We start from the raw sequence: 20,615 nt of genomic DNA on the forward strand, positions 1-20,615 counted from the left end.
AGCACATACCAGGATGGGGACGCAGGATGGGTGCAGCACATGACAGGATGGGGACGCAGGATGGGTGCAGCACATGACAGGATGGGGACGCAGGATGGGGACGCAGGATGGGTGCAGCACATACCAGGATTGGGACGCAGGATGGGTGCAGCACATGACAGGATGGGGACGCAGGATGGGTGCAGCACATGACAGGATGGGGACGCAGGATGGGTGCAGCACATGACAGGATGGGGACGCAGGATTTGTGCAGCACATACCAGGATGGGGACACAGGATGGGTGCAGCGCATGACAGGATGGGGGCGCAGGATGGGTGCAGCACATGACAGGATGGGGACGCAGGATGGGTGCAGCACATGACAGGATTGGGACGCAGGATGGGTGCAGCACATGACAGGATGGGGACGCAGGATGGAGCAGCACATGACAGGATGGGGACGCAGGATGGGTGCAGCACATGACAGGATGGGGACGCAGGATGGGTGCAGCACATGACAGAATGGGGATGCAGGATGGAGCAGCACATGACAGGATGGGGACCATATACCAATATAAATGCTCGCCACCCGGGTGTAGAACGGGTTCAATAGCTAATAGATTATATACTCTCGAATGTAGATTTAAAAACTTCCACCTTTGAGCCCATCAATGTAAGTTAGTGTTCAGGTCTATTAAAGTACATACATTTTTGAAATATAACAAGATATACATGTACAGAAAAGATTACTGGAGATGTCAAAGTAAAAAGCTGCCCAGTGACAGAAATACTGCCAATATAGTGTGCAAACAGCATCTTCCCAGCAGATGAGGACTTGAACTATAGTGCCACCTATTGTGGGGAGCAATACTAATCATTAATACTGACCCTTTAATTAGCCTTTTTTATGACTTAGCATGGAAAGCCAAACAAACACTCTATTTGAAAACACATGTTTGGAGTGACTGGTTTGGCTTATTATTCTAAGTAATGTGGTAAGGCTCATGAAAGGTCAACATTGACTTTTAGGATTGCTATCCTTGCAATCGATGGAACTAGAGTTCAAAGTCCAGAGTCCTCACTGAAGAGACTTTTTACATACATAAACTCCCATAAGAGCATTGCATTTTCTATAAGTCTCTTTACGTCGCCTTGCCATGCGCCACATGGAGAAATGTCCCCTTAGGCCCTCTGTAAGGGCCCTACCAGCTAGCCAAGTCAAACTTCCTGCTTTGCGCTTATGAAGGTTAAGCATCCTTAAACATGTGTCATACAATGTGGTTTTCTGGATTTTTATTTTTAGATTCTGTCTCTCACAGCTGAAGTGTACTTACAATAAAAATTACAGACCTCTCCATTCTTGCGAATCTCCAAACTTGCAAAATCGTCAGTGTATCAAATACTTATTTTCCCCTCTATATATACTCATCTTCTAACCCAGAACTTCATCCTTGATACTCCCTGCAGGTATATTATTTCTGCTGGCTGCATACGTCAACATCTGCCAATCACTTTCCTCAACAAAATATAGCCCAGGACCGCTGAGGCAATTAATTTCCTGCAGATGTACATTGACTGCAAGTAAATTGACTGCAATATCTGCAGCCAATCTAAGCAGTAAACCAACAGGGAGCATGGAGACAAAAGCGTAAACAACCACTGTCTGTGCTATCATGAAAAACAAACAAAAGGAGTTAATAATAAAAATAATAATAATAATAATATTAATAATAATCTTTATTTTTATATAGTGCTAACATATTCCGCAGCGCTTTACAGTTTGCACACATTATCATCGCTGTCCCCATTGGGGCTCACAATCTAAATTCCCTATCAGTATGTCTATATAATGATTAAAGGGAACCTGTCAGCAGGATTGTGCACAGTAACCTACCCACAGTATCAGTCAGGCGCCGTTATACTGAATAAAATGAAACCTTGGTTGATGAAATCCGTCTTGTGGTTGTTCTTAATCTTAATTTTTAGTTTTGTGTTAATGATATGCTCGTGCCCTAAGGTGGGGTCGGTGTATGTGGTGCTCTGATTATATATTCATAATGAAGACTGCTGATAGGTCACTGCTCCCTCACTGACCTGCCCCTAGTTTGCATAATGAATACCATCACATACTAAATAAAAAAAAAAACGCTTCTGCAGGCAGGTACCAGCCGTGGCCCCTGCACTGTAGCATAATCACAAGTTTACTGTGCACTTATTCCCTTTTGCAGATTTTCTTGAGCGAGGTAAAAAAAAGAGTAATTTTGAAAATGGCACCTGGGGCGCCTGCGCAGTAGCATCTATCGGTTATAGAGATCCGATAGCTGCTGTTACACAGGCGCAGACGGTGCTATCTTGCTGGAGAAAAAAAAAAATGACCTCCACCAAGATGGCGCCGCCTGCACCTGCGCAGTAGCAGCTCTAGGTGATCGCCGATAGCTGCTATTGGGCATGCGTGGGCGGCGCCATCTTGGTGGAAGACTTTTTTTTTTCTTTTCCAGCAATAGCAGCTATCGGATCTCTATAGACACCTATAGCTGCTACTGCGCTGGCGCAGTGGGCGCCATTTTCAAAATGATTTTTTTTTTACCTCGCTCAAGTAAATCTGTAAAAAGCATTAAGTTCAAGGCCCACATGCGATTCTGCTGCAGCGCTGGTGCCACGGCCGGCACCTGCCTGCAGAAGACGGATTTCATCAACCAAGGTATCATTTTATTCAGTATAACGGTGCCGAACTGACACTGTGTGTAGGTTACTATTCACAATCCTGCTGACAGGTTCCCTTTAATCATTATATAACTCCTTTTGTTTGTTTTTTCCCTATAGCACAGACAGTGGTTGTTAACACTTTCGTCTCCATGCTCCCTGTTGGTTTACTGCTTAGATTGGCTGCAGATATTGCAGTCAGTTTACTTGCAGTCAATGTACATCTGCAGGAAATTAATTGCCTCAGAGGTCCTGGTTGCCTTTAACACTGTGTGCTGGACCTCCGTCAATCTCTCTTACTGGAGGATGAAGCAGATAGATGTAGGAGAGGTCACTCATATTTTGCTTTCTGGCAGAAGGTGTGGGATGTCAGCATATAAGGGGAGAGGAGACACCTCACTGTGACCAATGGGTAGAGCAAAGTTTTGTATGTTTTTTTGGATGGCCCTTGCATTGTTTACACAGGCACAGGGGCTCATCTGTATAGTGTGGCCGTGCCTAATAGTGAAGATTAATCACAGTCTTATGAAGGAGACTAAACATTCATAAAAAAGTTAATTAATCTTGCGTATTACAGTTTATATTGGAACTAAAATGAGAATGAAATGAAAGTTACAGATATGCTAGAAAGAATTTATCCAATTACCTGAGAATCCATCATTACAAGTACAGGTGTAATTTCCTATTGTGTTATTACAGGTTGCAGAAGGAAAACAAGGAGAGATGGTCTGGCATTCATCAATATCCTCACAATGGGTTCCGTTACCTAATTACCATAATATAAAATATTTTGCAGTTACATCAATGATATTACAACATAGTATATATATATATATATGGTTGTCTAAACAGCTGTTGAAATGTCAGAATATGGGAACATTTATCCACAGTACAAATAAAATGAATCAAAGCATTCTGTCAAAGATTGTCAGGTTTACGGATGACAAAAAAATCTATAGAAAGTCTAAGACCTTATACATTATATACAGCCATCATAGAGCTGCCATAAGCCTTCAATTTCATATGGAGGCATAGAAAAAATGTTTCTATCCAAAGGACACAAACAGAAGACAAACGCGGCGTCTACAGCAGCACAGTGATGATAGCGCTCCTTGTACAGGTCTCTACTGTGTTTATGAGCCATAAAAGAAATGTCAGATTGCTTGAAACTGGATGAACTTGTTCTAGATCGTTGTATTCTCAGGAATCGCTGTACGCTCACTACCAGAATGCAGGAGGCATCTATCTACTGTATGATTCTTTGCAGGTTCTCACACTGAAATTCAGAGTTACTGATTTTAGTCAGACGTTCATGAATATCATCACATTGGATTCCATTGCCTGAGTACTAGAAAATATTTTAGAGGTAATATAGGATATAACATTACAAATACTGTATTTTAAGGAACATACGTAGGGGGTATGATAAAATATGTTTATGCCTTTGCTCTTCTCTCTCGTCCCGATGCCGTATGTTATCAGTGTTTGTGTATTGGTTAACATATGATGGTATTGCTACACGATTTAGTGTATTAACACCGTTATATAATGGTACTGCTACACGATCAGGTGTGTTACCATGTCTTGTTCACTATGTGTATATATATACTGTGTATAATGGTATATTGTCTCCCTTATCCTATAATCTGCTAAATGTATATATTGATATGTGATGTGTCTGTTAAATAGGGAAAGCGTAGTACTTTGCCCACTAGATGGAAGTACCTTAGAAGAGTGTACATGTGTACACTGTCCATACGGGCCTGAGTGCCCAGGACAATAGCAGCAACCCCGCAACGTTTATTAAGAGAGAAGCTCAACCATCCACAGCATCGAGCCGAAACAGCAGAAGCCAATATAACAGTGGGAAAGGAGAAACAAGGCAGAAGCATTGACTGGACGGGGACACAGGTAGCTCGGTGATGTGGCAGCTTAGAGCTTGGCAGATGCCTTCAGCATGGGTATAAAACGGCCACTGAGGGAACTCCCAGGAGAAGTGAGCATGGAACAGGAGTATGATGGGTCACCACAGAGCACAGTACAGGAGGGCTGGTTGCTCGCCAAGTGGCAACTTGCATTGGAGACAGAAATCATCTGTCTGGGGTGAAACAGTACGAGGAATGATTAACCATTGCAGAGCTGAATTGGGAGGACTCCGACGAACCGTGTGGTATGGTCCGACCCGGGTGTGTGCTGTGTGACAGGAAGGAAAGCACAGGGAAAGAAGTAAACTTGTGCAACGTGAATTCTATTGATAATGTAGTGAAAATATGGATGTGCTGAGAAACAGTAAAGGTGTTTATTTGGAAGTTGAAAAGGACTGGGTCGCAATCTTTATTACACCAACTGATGGGGCCCTTCAGTGGAGCAGAGGTGGCCCTGATGGCGCAGAAAGTGGAGCCACAGGTACGCAAAGTGATAGACAATGTTTTCATGTAATGGGAGGCCAGGGCACAGATATACAGGAGTGCTCGGCCATGACTACTGTCCTGGTCGTGCCCCTTACATATACATACATTCTCTAAACAGATATTGATAGGAAAATTTTTTAAAACATCAGTTTGCCCGACCTCCTAAATACATCCCTGACAGTGATGACACGGTCTTTGTGACACACATTATTAATCTCTCTCAGCTGCCACACCGATCACCACTAACAGATGCCGACACTCTCTTCCCATCAGCGCTGTTGACAGAGGTATGGGTGATGTATTCTCCGATTAAATGTCTGTCTGTAGAAATCCACTTTTAACCCCTTAATGACCACTGATATGCCTTTTAGCGGTGGCAGTTAAGGGAACTAATTCCTCAGCGCCCCTTTTAAGGTTGATTCATGATTCATTTCCTACAGTAGATACTGTGCGTAACATAGATTATACAATCTGGAATGCAGTCTTAAAAACTTCCAGCAACATAAGTTAGTGTTCAGGTCTATTACAGTACAGACATTTTTGAGATATAACAAGATATAAATGTACAGAAAGCATTAGTGGAGATGACAAAGTGAAGTAAAAAGCTGCCCTCAGAAAGCAATACTGCCAATATAGTGTGCAAACAGCATCTTCACAGCAGATGAGGGCTTGAACTATAGTGCCACTTATTGTGGGGAACAATACTAAACATCAATACTGACCATTTAATTAGCCTTTTTATGACTTAGCATGGAAAGCCAAATCAAACACTCCATTTGAAAATACGTTTGGAGTGACTGGTTTGGCTTTTTATCCTAAGTAATGTGGTAAGGATCGTGAAAAATCGACATTGACTTTTAGGATTGCTATCCTCCCAATCGGTGGCACTAGAGTTCAAAGTCCAGAGTCCTCACTGAAGAGGCTTTTTACATACTTAAATCCCCAAATTTGTAGACCTGCACAAAGCAGGGATGGGCTATGGAACAATAGGCAGGCAGCTTGGTGAGAAGGCAACAACTGTTGGCACAATTAGAAAATGGAAGAAACACAAGATGACTGTCAATCTTCCTCGGCCTGGGGCTTCATGCAAAATCTCGCCTCCCTGGGCAAGGAAGATTCTGAAAAATGTCAGGAATCAGCCAAAACTGTATGGGATGACTTGGTCAATGATCTGAAGAGAGCTGGGACCACAGTCTCAAACTTTACGGTTAGTAACACCCTTTGCCATCATGGATTAAAATACTGCAGGGCACACAAAGTCACCTTGCTCACGCCAGCAGAATTCCAGGCCCATTTGAAGTCCGCCAGTGACCATTTGGATGATCCAGAGGAGGCATGGGAAAAGGTCATGTGGTCAGATGAGACCAAAATAAAATGATATGGTATCAACTGCACTCACTATTTTTGGAGGTAGAAGAAGGATGAGTATAACCCCAAGAACACCGTCCCAACCGTGAAGCATGGTGTTGAAAACATTATATTTTGGAGGTGCTTTTCTGCAAAGGGGACACGACGACTGCACCGCATTAAAGGGAGGATGATGGGGTCATGTATCATAATATTTTGGCCATCAACCTCCTTCCCACCGGAAGAGCATTGAAAAAGGGTCAAGATTGGGTCTTCCATTATGACAATGACCTGAAACACACAGCCAGGGAAACTAAGGAGTGGCTCCATAGGAAGCATTTTAAGGTCCTTGAGTGGTCTAGCTGGTCTTCAGACCTGAATCCAATAGACAATCTTTGGAGGGAGCTGAAACTCAATGTTGCCCAGTGACAGCCCTTAAACCTAAAAGATCTTGAAAAGATCTGTATGGAGGAGTGGGTCAAAATTCCTCGTTTGAGCTTTGTAATTGCAAACAAATGTTTCTGTTCCAAATATTAAGTTCTGTCTTTCTATTGCATCAAATACTTATTTCATGTAATGAAATGCAAATTAGTTATGTAAAAATCATACAATATGATTTTCTGGAGTTTTATTTTTAGATTCTGTCTCTCACAGTTGAAGCATAGAAGTGTACTTACAATAAAAATTACAGACCTTTCCATTAATAATCTTTATTTTTATATATTCCATTCTTTGTAGGTGGGAAAACTTGCAAAATCATCAGTGTATCAAATGCTTATTTTCCCCTCTATATACAGTGCCTTGTGAAAGTATTGGCCCCCCTGGGACTTTTCAACCTTTTCCCACATATCATGCTTTAAATATAAAGATACCAAATGTAAATTTTTGGTGAAGAATAAGCAACAAGTGGAACACAATTGTGAAGTTGAATGAAATTTATTGGTTACTTTAAATTTTTGTGGAAATTCAAAAACTGAAAAGTGGGGCGTGCAATATTATTTGGCCCCTTTAACTTAACACTTTGTTGCGCCACTTTTTGCTGTGATTACAGCTGCAAGTCGCTTGGGGTATGTCTCTATCAGTTTTGTACATCGAGAGACTGAAATTCTTGCCCATTCTTCCTTGGCAAACAGCTCGAGCTCAGTGAGGTTTGATGGAGATCGATTGTGAACAGCAGTTTTCAGCTCTTTCCACAGATTCTTGATTGGACTGAGGCCTGGACTTTGACTTGGCCATTCTAACACCTCCATATGTTTATTTGTGAACCATTCCATTGCAGATTTTCCTTCAGTTTGGGATCATTGTCTTGTTGGAAGACAAATCTCCGTCCTAGTCTCAGTCTTTTGCAGACTCCAACAGGTTTTCTTCAAGAATGGTCCTGTATTTGGCTCCATCCATCTTCTCATCAAATTTAACCATCTTCCCTGTCCCTGTTGAAGAAAAGTAGGCCCAAACCATGATACTGCCACCACCATGTTTGACAGTGGGGATGGTGTGTTCAGGGTGATGAGCTGTGTTGCCTTTACACCAACATATCGTCTGGCATTGTTGCCAAAAAGTTGATTTTGGTTGCATCTGACTAGAGCACCTTCTTCCACATGTTTGGTGTGTCTCCCAGGTGGATTGTTGCAAATCTTAAATGACACTTTTTCTCAATATCTTTGAGAAATGGCTTTCTTCTTGCCACTCTTCCATGAAGGCCAGATTTATGCAGTGTACGACTGATTGTTGTGCTATGGACATACTGGCAAAACTCAGTTGTAGATCTCTGCTGTTCATCCAAAGTGATCATGGGGATCATTCAGAGATCCACAATGAACTTCTGGAGTGAGTTTGCTGCACTGAAAGTAAAGGGGCCGAATAATATTGCACGCCCCACCTTTCAGTTTATGAATTTCCACAAACATTTTAAATAAACAATAAATTTCATTCAACTTCATAATTGTGTTCCACTTGTTAATTCTTCACCAAAAATTTACATTTGGTATCTTAATGTTTGAAGCATGATATGTGGGAAAAGGTTGAAAAGTTCAAGGGGGCTGAATACTTTCGCAAGGCACTGTATACTTATCTTCTAACCCAGAACTTCATATTTGTTACTCCCTGCAGGTACAGTATATTATTTCTCTTGGCTGCATATATCAACAATCTGCCAATCACTTTCTTCAACAAAATATAGCCCAATACTGGTGAGGCAATTAATTACATCACGGACCGCTCCTGGCACATTAACCCGCGGAACACTGCGATCAAACATGATTGTAGTGTTCTGGCGGCATAGTGAAGCATCGCAGCAGGAAGAGGGCTCTCTGCGTACTTCCCTGAGACCCTCGGAACAACGCAATGTGATTGCGTTCCGAGCATCTCCTCCCTGCAGGCCCCAGATCCAAAATGGCCAAGGGGCTCCTTCCGGGTTCTGCAGGGAGGTGGCTTGCAAGCGCCTGCTCAGAGCAGGCACTGGTAAACCTGCAGCCCTGCCTGTCAGATCGCTGATCTGACACAGTGCTTTGCAAAGTGTCAGATCAGCTATCTGACACTATAGCATAATGTCCCAACATGGGACAAAGTAAAAAAAAAAAATATTTACATGTGTAAAAAAAATAAAAAAAATTCCTAAATAAAGAAAGAAAAAAAATATTGTTCCAATAAATACATTTCTTTATCTAAATAAAAAAAACAATAAAAGTACACATATTTAGTATCGCCGCGTCCGTAACGACCCGACCTATAAAACTGTCCCACTAATTAACCCCTTCAGTGAACACCGTAAAAAAAGGGCAAAAAGCAATGGTTTATTATCATACTGTCGAACAAAAAGTGGAATAACACGAGATCAACAAGACGGATATAAAAAAAATGGTACAGCTGAAAACGTCATCTTGTCCTGCGAAAAAAGTGCTGTCATACAGTGTCATCAGCGTAAACATAAAAAAGTTAGTGTCCTCAGAATAAAGCGATGCAAAAATAATAATTTTTTATATAAAATAGTTTTTATCGCATAAAAGCACCAAAACATAAAAAAATTATATAAATGAGGTATCGCTGTAATCGTACTGAACCCATATGGGGTATCGGCGTACTCAGTACAAATTGTACAACAACTTTTGCAGTCCAATTTCTCCTGTTACCCTTGGTAAAATAAAACTAATTGGATCAGAATTAATTTTTTTGTGAAAAAAAATTAAATGTTCATTTTTTTTAAACATTCCAAAAATTCCTGTGAAACACCTGAAAGGTTAATAAACTTCTTGAATGTGGTTTTGAGCACCTTGAAGGTAGCAGTTTTTAGAATGGTGTCACACTTGGGTGTTTTCTATCATATAGACCCCTCAAATTTGATGTGGTCACTAAAAAAAAATGGTGTTGTAAAAATAAGAAATTGCTGGTCAAAAAAATTTGGTTCCAAAATTGTGCTGATGTAAAGTAGACATGTGGGAAATATTACTTATTAAGTATTTTGTGTGACATATCTCTGTAATTTAAGGGCAAATTCAAAGTTGGAAAATTTTCGCCAAATTTTAATTTTTTCCACAAATAAACGCAGATTGTATCAAATAAATGTCCAGAGGAAGAAAAATAACAGCGCACTCACCGGTGTTGAGCAAAAAGCGATTTATTCACATGCAATCATGCGGTGCAGGGAGGGTGGTGAACGCAAGTGGATGACAGCCGTTTCATGCTAACAAGCACTTCAACAGATCCACTGGATCTGTTGAAGTGCTTGTTAGCATGAAACGGCTGTCATCAGCTTGCGTTCACCACCCTCCCTGCACCGCATGATTGCATGTGAATAAATCGCTTTTTGCTCAACACCGGTGAGTGCGCTGTTATTTTTCTTGTTCTGGACATTCTCATATAAATTGCTTTATTCATGAAGCAGCACCCAGGTGGAGCGATTAACTTTTTTCTATTGTGACAAAAGGCTTATACGGTGTGGCATTCAATATCCCTGAAGCAGAAAGGGTCTAACGTATAACGGCTGTGCGATTGCAATATTTCTGGACTGTGGATGTATCAAATAAATTTTACCACGATCATGAAGTACAATATGTCATGAGAAAACAATGTCAGAATCATCAGGATCCATTGAAGCGTTCCAGAGTTATAACTTCATAAAGGGACAGTGGTCAGAATTGTAAAAATTGGCCCGGTCTTTAACGTGTAAACCACTCTTGGGGGTAAAGGGGTTAACAATGTGTGCTGGACCTCCATCAATCTCTCTTAGTGGAGGCTGAAGCAGATGTAGGAGAAGTCACTCATATTTTGCTTCTTCTGGCAGAAGGTGTGGGATATCAGCATATAAGGGGAGAGGAGACACCTCACTGTGACCAATTGGTAGAGCAAAGTTTTGTATGTTTTTTGGATCGTACTTGCACTGTTTACACAGGCACAGAGGCTCATCTGTAAAGTGTGGCCATGCCTGACAGTCAAGATTAATCACGGTCTTGTGAAGAGACTTAACATTCATAAAAAATTGTTTTAATTAATATTGAATGTAACAGTTCATATTGGAACTAAAATGAGAATGAAATAAAAGTTACAAATATGCAGTGCACTTGAGATCTTTGGTTCCAACCACCGTGTCTTTGAGCGACGCAGAAAAGGTTAACGGATGGACTCTACATGCCTGGTTCCCACCGTGAAGCATGGAGGAGGAGGTGTGATGGTGTGGGGGTGCTTTGCTGGTGACACTGTTGGAAATTTATTCAAAATTGAAGGCATACTGAACCAGCATGGCTACCACAGCATCTTTTATCGGCATGATATTCCATCCGGTTTGCGTTTAGTTGGACCATCATTTATTTTTCAACAGGACAATGACCCCAAACACACCTCCAGGCTGTGTAAGGGCCATTTGACCAAGAAGGAGAGTGATGGGGTGCTATGCTAGATGACCTGGCCTCCACAGTCACCAGACCTAAAAACCAAAAGAGATGGTTTGGGGTGAGCTGGACCGCAGAGTGAAGGCAAAAGGGCCAACAAGAGCAAAGCATCTCTGGGAACTCCTTCAAGATTCTTGGAAGACCATTCCCAGTGACTACCTCTTGAAGCTCATCAAGAGAATGCCAAGAGTGTGCAAAGCAGTCATCAAAGCAAAAGGTGGCTACTTTGAAGAACCTAGAAAATAAGACATAATTTCAGTTGATTCACACTTTTTTGTTAAGTATATAATTCTACATGTGTTAATTCATAGTTTTGATGCCTTCAGTGTGAATGTACAATTTTCATAGTCATGAAAATACAGAAGAATCTTTAAATGAGAAGGTGTGTCCAAATTTTTGGTCTGTACTGTATGTGCGCACAATAGCAGCAGGTGGAATCGCGATCCACCTGCCACTATTAACCAGTTAAATGCCACTGTCAAATGCTGACAGTGGTATTTAACTACCGCTTCCGGCTGTGCGGCTGGAAATACGCGCATTGCCGACCCTGTCACATAGTCGGGGGTCAGCGATACATCGGCATAGTAACCAGAGGTCTCATTGAGACCTCTATTGTTACTGATGCCGGCTTGCTGTGAGTGCCACCCTGTGGTCAGCACTCATAGCAAGCCTGCAATTCAGCTACATAGGAGGGATCTGATGATTGCAGCTATGTAGCAGAGCTGATAAGGCTATGCCAGCTTCTAGCATCCCATGGAGGCTATTGAAGCATGGCAAAAGTTAAAAAAAATGTTTTCAAAAATATGAAAAAAATTAAAAAAATGTAAAATTTAAATCACCCCCCTTTTGCCCCATCCAAAATAAAACAATAAAAAAAATCAAACCTACACATATTTGGTATCGCCGCATTCAGGATCGCCCAATCAACAAAAGAAAGGATTAACCTGATCGCTAAACGGCGTAGCGAGAAAAAAATTTGAAACGCCAGAATTACTTTTTTTGGTCGCCGTGATATTGCATTAAAATGCAATAACAGACGATCAAAAGAAAGTATCTGCACAAAAGTGGTATCATTAAAAATGTCAGCTCGGCACGCAAAAAATAAGCCCTCACCTGACCCGAGATCCCGAAAAATTGAGACGCTACGGGTATCGGAAAATGACACCATTTTTTTAGCAAAGTTTTGAATTTTTTTTCACCACATAGATAAAAAATGACCTAGACATGTTTGGTGTCTATGAACTCATAATGACCTGGAGAATCACAATGGCAGGCCCGTTTTAGCATTTAGTGAACCTAGCAAAAGAGCCAAACAAAAAACAAGTGTGGGATTGCACTTTTTTGCAATTTCACCACACTTGGAATTTTTTTCCCATTTTCTAGTACAAGACATGGTAAAACCAGCTTGTCCGCAAACATAAGCCCTCACATGGCCATATTGACGCAAAAATAAAAAAGTTATGGCTCTGGGAAGGAGGGGAGCGAAAAACGAAAACACAAAAACGAAAAAGGGATTCGTCTTTAAGGGGTTAATGAGCATTTTTTTATGATTAAGCATGGAAAACCAAACAAACACTTTATTTGAAAACACATGTTTGGAGTGACTGGGTTTGGCTTTTTATCCTAAATATTGTGGTAAGGATCGTGAAAGGTTAACATTAAGTTTTTTAGATAGTTATCCTCCCAATCGGTGGCACTAGAATTCAAAGTCCAGAGTCCTCACTGAAGAGGCTTTTCACATACTTAAGGTACCTTCACACTGAGCAACTTTAGAATGAGAACGACAGCGATCCGTGACGTTGCAGCGTCCTGGATAGCAATCTCGTTGTGTTTGACACACAGCAGCGATCAGGATCCTGCTGTGACATCGCTGGTCGTCGCTAGAAGTCCGGAACTTTATTTGGTCGTCAGGTCGGCGTGATTCGTCATGTTTGACAGCAAAAGCAACGATGCCTGCAATGTTTTTTCATGGAGCTAACAACCAGTGAGAACGATAAGTACGTCACTGGATCGCTCCTGCATCGTTCTGCTGTTGCTGTGTTTGACGTCTCCTAGCGACCTAAACAGCGACGCTGCAGCGATCGGCTCATTGTCTATATCGCTGCAGTGTCGCTTAGTGTAACGGTACCTTTACACCATGTTCCAAATTATTATGCAGATTGGATTTAAGTGTCATAAAGATTTAATTGTTTTGATTCATGGAAGGTATTGTGTCTCAGGGCTCAATGGATCACTGAAATCAATCTTAAACATATGTGATAATTAGTTTTCCAGGTGATTCTAATTAACCCCTCTCTGACCTTAGACGTACTATCCCATCGAGGTGACCTGGGACCATCTGACCCTCGATGGGATAGTACGTCATAGCGATCGGCCGCGCTCACGCAGGGAGTGCAGCCGATCGCGGCCGGGTGTCAGCTGTCTATAGCAACTGACATCCGGCACTATGTGCCAGGAGCGGTCACGGACCGCCCCCGACACATTAACCCCGGTACACCTCGATCAAACATGATCGCAGTGTTCCGGTGGTATAGGGAAGCATCGTGCAGAGAGGGTGCTCCCTGCGTGCTTCCCTGAGACCCTCAGAGCAACACGATGTGATCGCATTCCTCCGAGGGTCTCTTACCTCCTCCTCCCTGCAGGCCCGGATCCAAAATGGCCACGGGGCTGCATCCGGGTCCTGCAGGGAGGTGGCTTCACAGCGCCTGCTCTGAGCAGGCGCCGGGAAGCCTCTAGGAGTGCACGTCAGATCGCTGATGTCACACAGTGCACAGCAAAGCGTAAGATCAGCGATCTTACACTATAACATGATGCCCCCCCCCTCCCCCCCGGGGCAATGTTATAGTGTAAAAAAAAATATTCAGATGTGTAAAAAAATTTAAAAAAAAATCCTAAAAAAAAATATATATATATATATATATTGTTCTCATAAATACATTTCTTTATCTAAACAAAAAACAATAAAAGTACACATATTTAGTATCGCCACGTCCATAACAACCCGACCTATAAAACTGTCCCACAAGTTATCCCCTTCATTGAACACCGTAATAAAAAAAAAAAAACGAGGCAAAAAACAACGCTTTATTATCATACCGCCGAACAAAAAGTGTAATAACACGCGATCAAAAAGACTGATATAAATAACCATGGTACCACTGAAAAAGTCATCTTGTCCCGCAAAAAACGAGCCACCATACAGCATCATCATCGAAAAAATAAAAAGTTATAGTCCTCAGAATAAAGCGATGCAAAAATAATTATTTCTATAAAATAGTTTTTATCGTATAAAAGCGCCAAAACATAAAAAAATATAAATGAGGTATCGCTGTAATCGTACTGACCCGAAGAATAAAACTGCTTTATCCATTTTACCAAACGCGGAACGGTATAAACGCCCCCCCCAAAAGAAATTCATGAATAGCTGGTTTTTGGTCATTCTGCCTCACAAAAATCGGAATAAAAAGCGATCAAAAAATGTCATGTGCCGGGGGGCGTGGCCAGCAGCTGAAGGAGAAGGACGTGCGGCCATTAGGCTCCTCTGCTGGCCGATCAAATTGTGCCTAATCAGCACTCATACACAGCCCATCTGCAGTTTTTATCACATGGATGCAGCCCCACAGTAACTAAAGGTTCTTCTGGGCCCATTCGTTCCCAGCGGCGGACTCTTATAGCTAGATCAGGCCCCGAGGCCTGCATGTGGGCCTTGGTCCTGCTGGATAGACCATATCCCAGCCGGGAGCGTGCCGAGCGGTGCTCCTGAAACAAGGTCTGCCGAAGAAACCTCCTCGCCTTCCCCTGTGAGCGGAGCAGCTGATCGGCGGGAGTACAGACGGGGGTCGCGGGAGCGGAGCCGCGGTGTCGGACGAAGGTGAGGAGATTGAGAGAGGTGCCCTGCGGCCCGATCACCCCACCCCCCGACCACCGAGTCCACCGCGGCCGGAGGACTGACCGAAGGAGAGACGTGAGACCACGCTGGTCTCCAACCTGCTCCGGAGCGCCGGGCTACAGGCGCGTGACGCTGCAGGGAACCGCTGCTGACCCCCTCGTTCGGCTCGTCCCGCTCGCCTGCTTCCTGCTGCGGCGGGTACAACTGAGAGCCGCGGGTTCTGTGACTGCGCCCGCTGTTTCCGGCTCCCGATCCTGACTCTTGTGGTGTGGAGGTGAGAGGGGAGAGCGCGGCGGGGCCCAGGGACTGGAACTCTTGGGTGGCGGAGACCCCCACAGAAGTGGGTTTTCTGAAGAAGCGCGGGAATTTTCGCGCCAGCACCATATTGGGGCCGCCTCTGCCACAGAAAGGAAGCTCTGCCATTGCTGATCTCGTGCTGCCCCATACCCAGCACCATCAGGGGTTAAAATAAAGCAGTGCACCCATACGGACAGCAAATCTGCTGTTCCCATAACGCTTTCTTATCCATAATTAAAGGGTGCATTAAACTTCGGATGTTCAGTGTTGGGACAGACACATACATCCAACTCTACTTCATCTTATTGTTATCAGCAGATAAAGAGCTATTGGAAAAAAGTCACAGTTCACCTCAGCCATCGTCTGGTGATTTATAAAAACTGCTACTAATATTTGCTTTTTACAATCTACAACGTTATGCTGATGCCTAATATTTTTCTTCCTTGATAACTGGATTCAACAAGGCATTTTTTTTCGCTTTCTTTTCTGACCTTAGAGCGACACCTAGTGGCCACTCTGAGAATAAGCTTTAATTCCATTACAATATGTAAATAGTTTTTTCCTTCATGTCCAAGTTGTGATCGTTGCACTTCACGTTAACAAACAGCCTCAAAATGGTTAAATCACAGAAAGAACGTGAAAAGTCAGCAAATAAAACCATGGCAGACGATCAAAAAAAAGGTGCTCATGGTGCTCTTGACTCATATCTCACACCCTCAACCTACTGTCTCCTTCCCCATAATCCTGTAGAATGTAAGCCTGCAAGGGAAGGGTCCTCGCCCCTCTGTATCAGTCCGTCATTGTTAGTTTGTTTACTGTATGTGATATTTGTAACTTGTATGTAACCCCTTCTCATGTACAGCACCATGGAATCAATGGTGCTATATAAATAAATAATAATAATAATAATATCTGAAAAAGAAAAATGAGGTCTCTCAAACCCCTACTAAACGATCTCTCAAAAAAGCGATCTCATCCGAAAACATTGATGAAACAGATCCTAGTGAGGCGGACTCTGATAGCGACTCAACTACAGGAGACATTGCCCCTATCTCTAGAGCCTTCATGAGAAAACTGATGGCCCAAAACATGAAGCCTCTCATGGAGGAAGTCTCAGGTATGCGCTCAGACCTTCAACATCTTGGCCACAGAGTCGAGTCCCTTGAATCCGCAAATGTCGACATGGTAGAGGCTGTTACCTGCCTAAACGAACAAGCTCTTAAGCTCGAACAACATCTGAACACAGCACTGCTAGCCGTAGAAGACCAAGAAAACAGAAGCAGGAGGAAGAATATCAGGATTAGAGGGATCCCAGAATCCTTTGCCCAAGAGGCACTAGACAAGGTGGCTAAAGAAATCTTCGCTAACCTTCTGGGTCCAGACAGAGCCTCGAAAGTTACAATTGAAAGGATCCATCGCGCTCTAAGGCCTAAACCAAAACCTGAGGAACCTCCTAGAGATATCATATGTGGACTTCTCAGCTTTGTGGACACAGCTGCGATTCTGGCAAGCGCTAGAGAACAAGACAAAATACTACATGAAAATTCACCAATACAGCTTTTCCAAGACTTAGCCCCTTCCACTTTAGCAAAAAGACGAGTCCTCAGACCCCTCCTTGCTGCACTGAAGGCCAAGAACTTGTCATATAAATGGCTATTCCCATTTGAGCTCGCAGTGAAGATCGCCAGTCGTCAAATTACGATCCGTACCCCGGAGGACCTTCAAAAAGCCTGGGAAACCCTAGACATTCCACCAATAAACATACCCTCTTGGATGCCAATTGACTCCGACTGGAACCTGCCTCCAATGAAAAAACCCTTGGAATGGTCGCAAAGGAAGAAATACGCTTCGCCTAAAGTCAAGAAACAAGACCCTAAAAAACACCCGCCATGAAAAACCTATTCCTCCTTTGGCCCTTCTTTTGGTACAATAGAGTAGTTGTTTGGAGTGTTTAGACTCTTGTTTTTTCAGATAACTACCTCTGCCTTTTTAGAGTTTCTATCTTTAAATCACTAGATTGTATTTTCACATAGCTATAGACCAGATCACAACTTGGACTAACCCTCGCCTATGTTTGGGTATTCTTCCCCCCCCCCCCTGCGATGGGCGAGAACTTAAATGTATATATTTTGTTGTTCATGTTTTTCCCCTCTTCTCCCAGGTACCGTGATGGGATAATCTTCTCTTCAAGACAGGATGAGTGCGAATAGTAAGGTGAGCCCCGGGTCCATCACAGTTGCCTCGTTTAACGTAAAAGGCCTTAATACACCCGCAAAAAGAAACCAAATTCTTAACCTCCTAAAAAAACAAAAAACCCAAGTAGCCTTCCTCCAGGAAACACACTTTAAGAGCGGTAGGACACCTAACACCTCCTTCTCCCCATATCCAACGTGGTTCAACAGCTGCAACTCTTCTGCGTCCAAGGGTGTTAGTATAGCACTAAAAAAAGGTTTACCGTTCTCGCCCAAGGATACATTGAGTGACCATGAGGGGAGATACATCTTTGTTAAGGGACACTTAGCCAACACCCTAGTCACATTTGCCAACCTCTATGCACCCAATAAACACCAGGTTCAGTGGATATCGAAGACGCTAGAGGTTTTGAAACTTTTCACCGAGGGGTTACTAATTATAGGGGGAGATTTTAACATCACCTTAAATCCAGAGATTGACTCCTCAAGCGGCCTGTCCTTTGTCTCTAAAAAATTAAGACATAATCTCCTGAATAAACTGACCCATGACCCATGGCGTATAATTCATCCTACCACTAAGGACTTCACTTTTTTCTCCCCCCCCACTCATCCTACCATCGTATTGACCTCCTTTTGATACAATCGAGATCCTTAAATTTAATTAAGTCCGCTAGTATTGGCTCAATCACAATCTCAGATCACGCACCGATCTTCATAGACATTGTAATTGACACCTTGCCCCGCCCAGCAACGTCTTGGAGACTAAATGAATCCCTATTAGATAACCCACAAAACTTAGAGAAAATAAAGTACGCACTATCGCGATATTTTTTTGAAAATATCACAGATGGGTCAGTAACACCCAACATATGGGAGGCCCACAAAGCGGTACTCCGAGGAGAACTCATTTCAATAGGAGCCCACGCAAAAAAACAAAGAGATAAAGAGATGATGTCTCTTCTACACCAAATCGCAATCACAGAACGTCTTCATAAAAAAACTGGCACACAGGGTTTTCAACAGGAGTTAGTCGACCTCCGCGTCAGGCTAAAAGACTTACTTAATGTCAAATCGGCTAAGATCTTCATGCATTGTAGACATCGATTCTATATGCACGGGAACAAAAATAGCAAGCTGACCTCCCACCTTCTCAAAAAACAGAAGGAGAGCAAATTTATAAAGCATGTATATAATGATCTGAACGCGAAGGTCGACAGAACCGAAGATATTGCTGAGGCGTTTAGACGCTACTACCAATCCCTCTATAACTTAGAGCCCCCCGTTTCCATGAAAGACTGTGTAACTGCGACAGATAAGATCCACGATTTCTTGGCTCCTCTCGCCCTACCAAAGGTTCAATCCAAAGACCATGCAGCCCTCTTGTCCCAAGTTACCAGTCAAGAAATTAGCGACACTTTACAAAATATGGCAACCAATAAAACTCCGGGCCCAGATGGCTTCCCACTGTCATACTATAAAAAATTTTCGGACCTACTCCTACCACATTTGACTTCCCTGTTTAACTCCTTTCTAGCAGGAATCCCCCCAACCAGACAGACGTTAGAAGCACACATATCTATTATCCCCAAAGAGGGGAGAGATGGCGGTCAATGCAGCAACTATCGCCCAATATCCCTATTGAACTGTGATCTAAAACTTTGGGCTAAAATTCTTGCGTCTAGGATCAACAGTGTCCTTGAGTCCCTGATACACCCTGACCAAGTGGGTTTTGTCAGAGGTCGTGAAGGAAAGGACAACACATTAAAAATTCTTTTAGCCATTTCACACGCCAGACGCTCCGGTATCCCGTTGGCTCTATTATCAACTGACGCCGAGAAGGCTTTTGACAGAGTTAGTTGGCATTACATGGTATGCACTCTAAAGAAGTTTGACTTCCCACAACCTTTTATTGATGCCATCATGACTCTGTACTCTACTCCAACCGCTAGAGTTAGAGTCAACGGGCTGCTCTCGGATCCTTTTGGGATAGGAAATGGGACCAGGCAGGGCTGCCCTCTCTCCCCAACGCTTTTTGTGTTGGTCATGGAGACGCTAATACAGAAAATAAGACAGGAAGAGTTAATAAGGGGCTTAACCGTGGACCACACAGAATTCAAAACAGCCGCTTTCCCAGATGACCTTATGATTTTGATCTCAAATCCTAAGTCTGCATTTCCCTCTATTTTGAAACTTCTCGAGGAGTTTGGGGTTATCTCCAACTTCAAAGTAAACATGCACAAGTCAGAAGTCATGAACGATGAACGTCTCACTACCAGACGAGGTTGCCATAAATCTTAAAAAGTCTACCCCCTTCAATTGGCTTACAGATAAGTTGAAATATCTAGGTGTCTTGCTTACTGCAAACCCCTCCACTCTCTACAAGCACAATTTTGAACCCCTCCTGGACAATCTCCAAACACTCCTTAAAACCTATGACTTACCGTACATTTCGTGGATTGGGAGGATAAACATAATCAAATCGTACATGCTCCCGAGGATATTCTATTATATGAATATGATTCCTATACCTCTCCCCAAGACATTCTTCACAGCAGTCAATAAGTTAGTCAGAGGATATGTTTGGAGGGGTAAAAGACCTAGACTCCCATTCAAAATCCTCTCACTCCCGAGAAAGAAAGGGGGTCTTGGACTACCGCATTTTGAGACTTACTACCGGGCAATTCATTTGGCCAGGTGGATGTCTCTGATTAAACCTAGACTTTCCCAAAAAACACCTATCCTTGAACTTTTACTACTGGGAAGGGGGGCTGAAAAATACCTCTGGACCTCAGCCGTCCCCCCGCAAAATTCCCTTGAAGAAATAACTAGCAACACACTGTCCATTAGGAGGAAACTGTTCCCAAACAACTGGCCATATTGTCTCTTTTTGGACAACATGCCTCTGGGGGTCGTG

The 20,615-nt window shown here is 42.9% G+C and overlaps 1 protein-coding gene across 1 annotated transcript in view; it reads right to left on the reverse strand.

Annotated features, from left to right (window-relative positions):
• The window catches only part of LOC138638068 (mucin-4-like), a 305,885-nt gene that overhangs the window by 116,775 nt on the left and 168,495 nt on the right, over nucleotides 1–20,615 (reverse strand). The window contains exon 15 of the mRNA XM_069727051.1: nucleotides 3,329–3,448. Coding sequence (XP_069583152.1) covers nucleotides 3,329–3,448 — 120 coding nt within the window. The remainder of the gene's footprint in view (nucleotides 1–3,328; nucleotides 3,449–20,615) is intronic.

Source organism: Ranitomeya imitator, chromosome 5, assembly GCF_032444005.1.
Source record: "Ranitomeya imitator isolate aRanImi1 chromosome 5, aRanImi1.pri, whole genome shotgun sequence".
Lineage (NCBI taxonomy): Eukaryota > Metazoa > Chordata > Amphibia > Anura > Dendrobatidae > Ranitomeya > Ranitomeya imitator.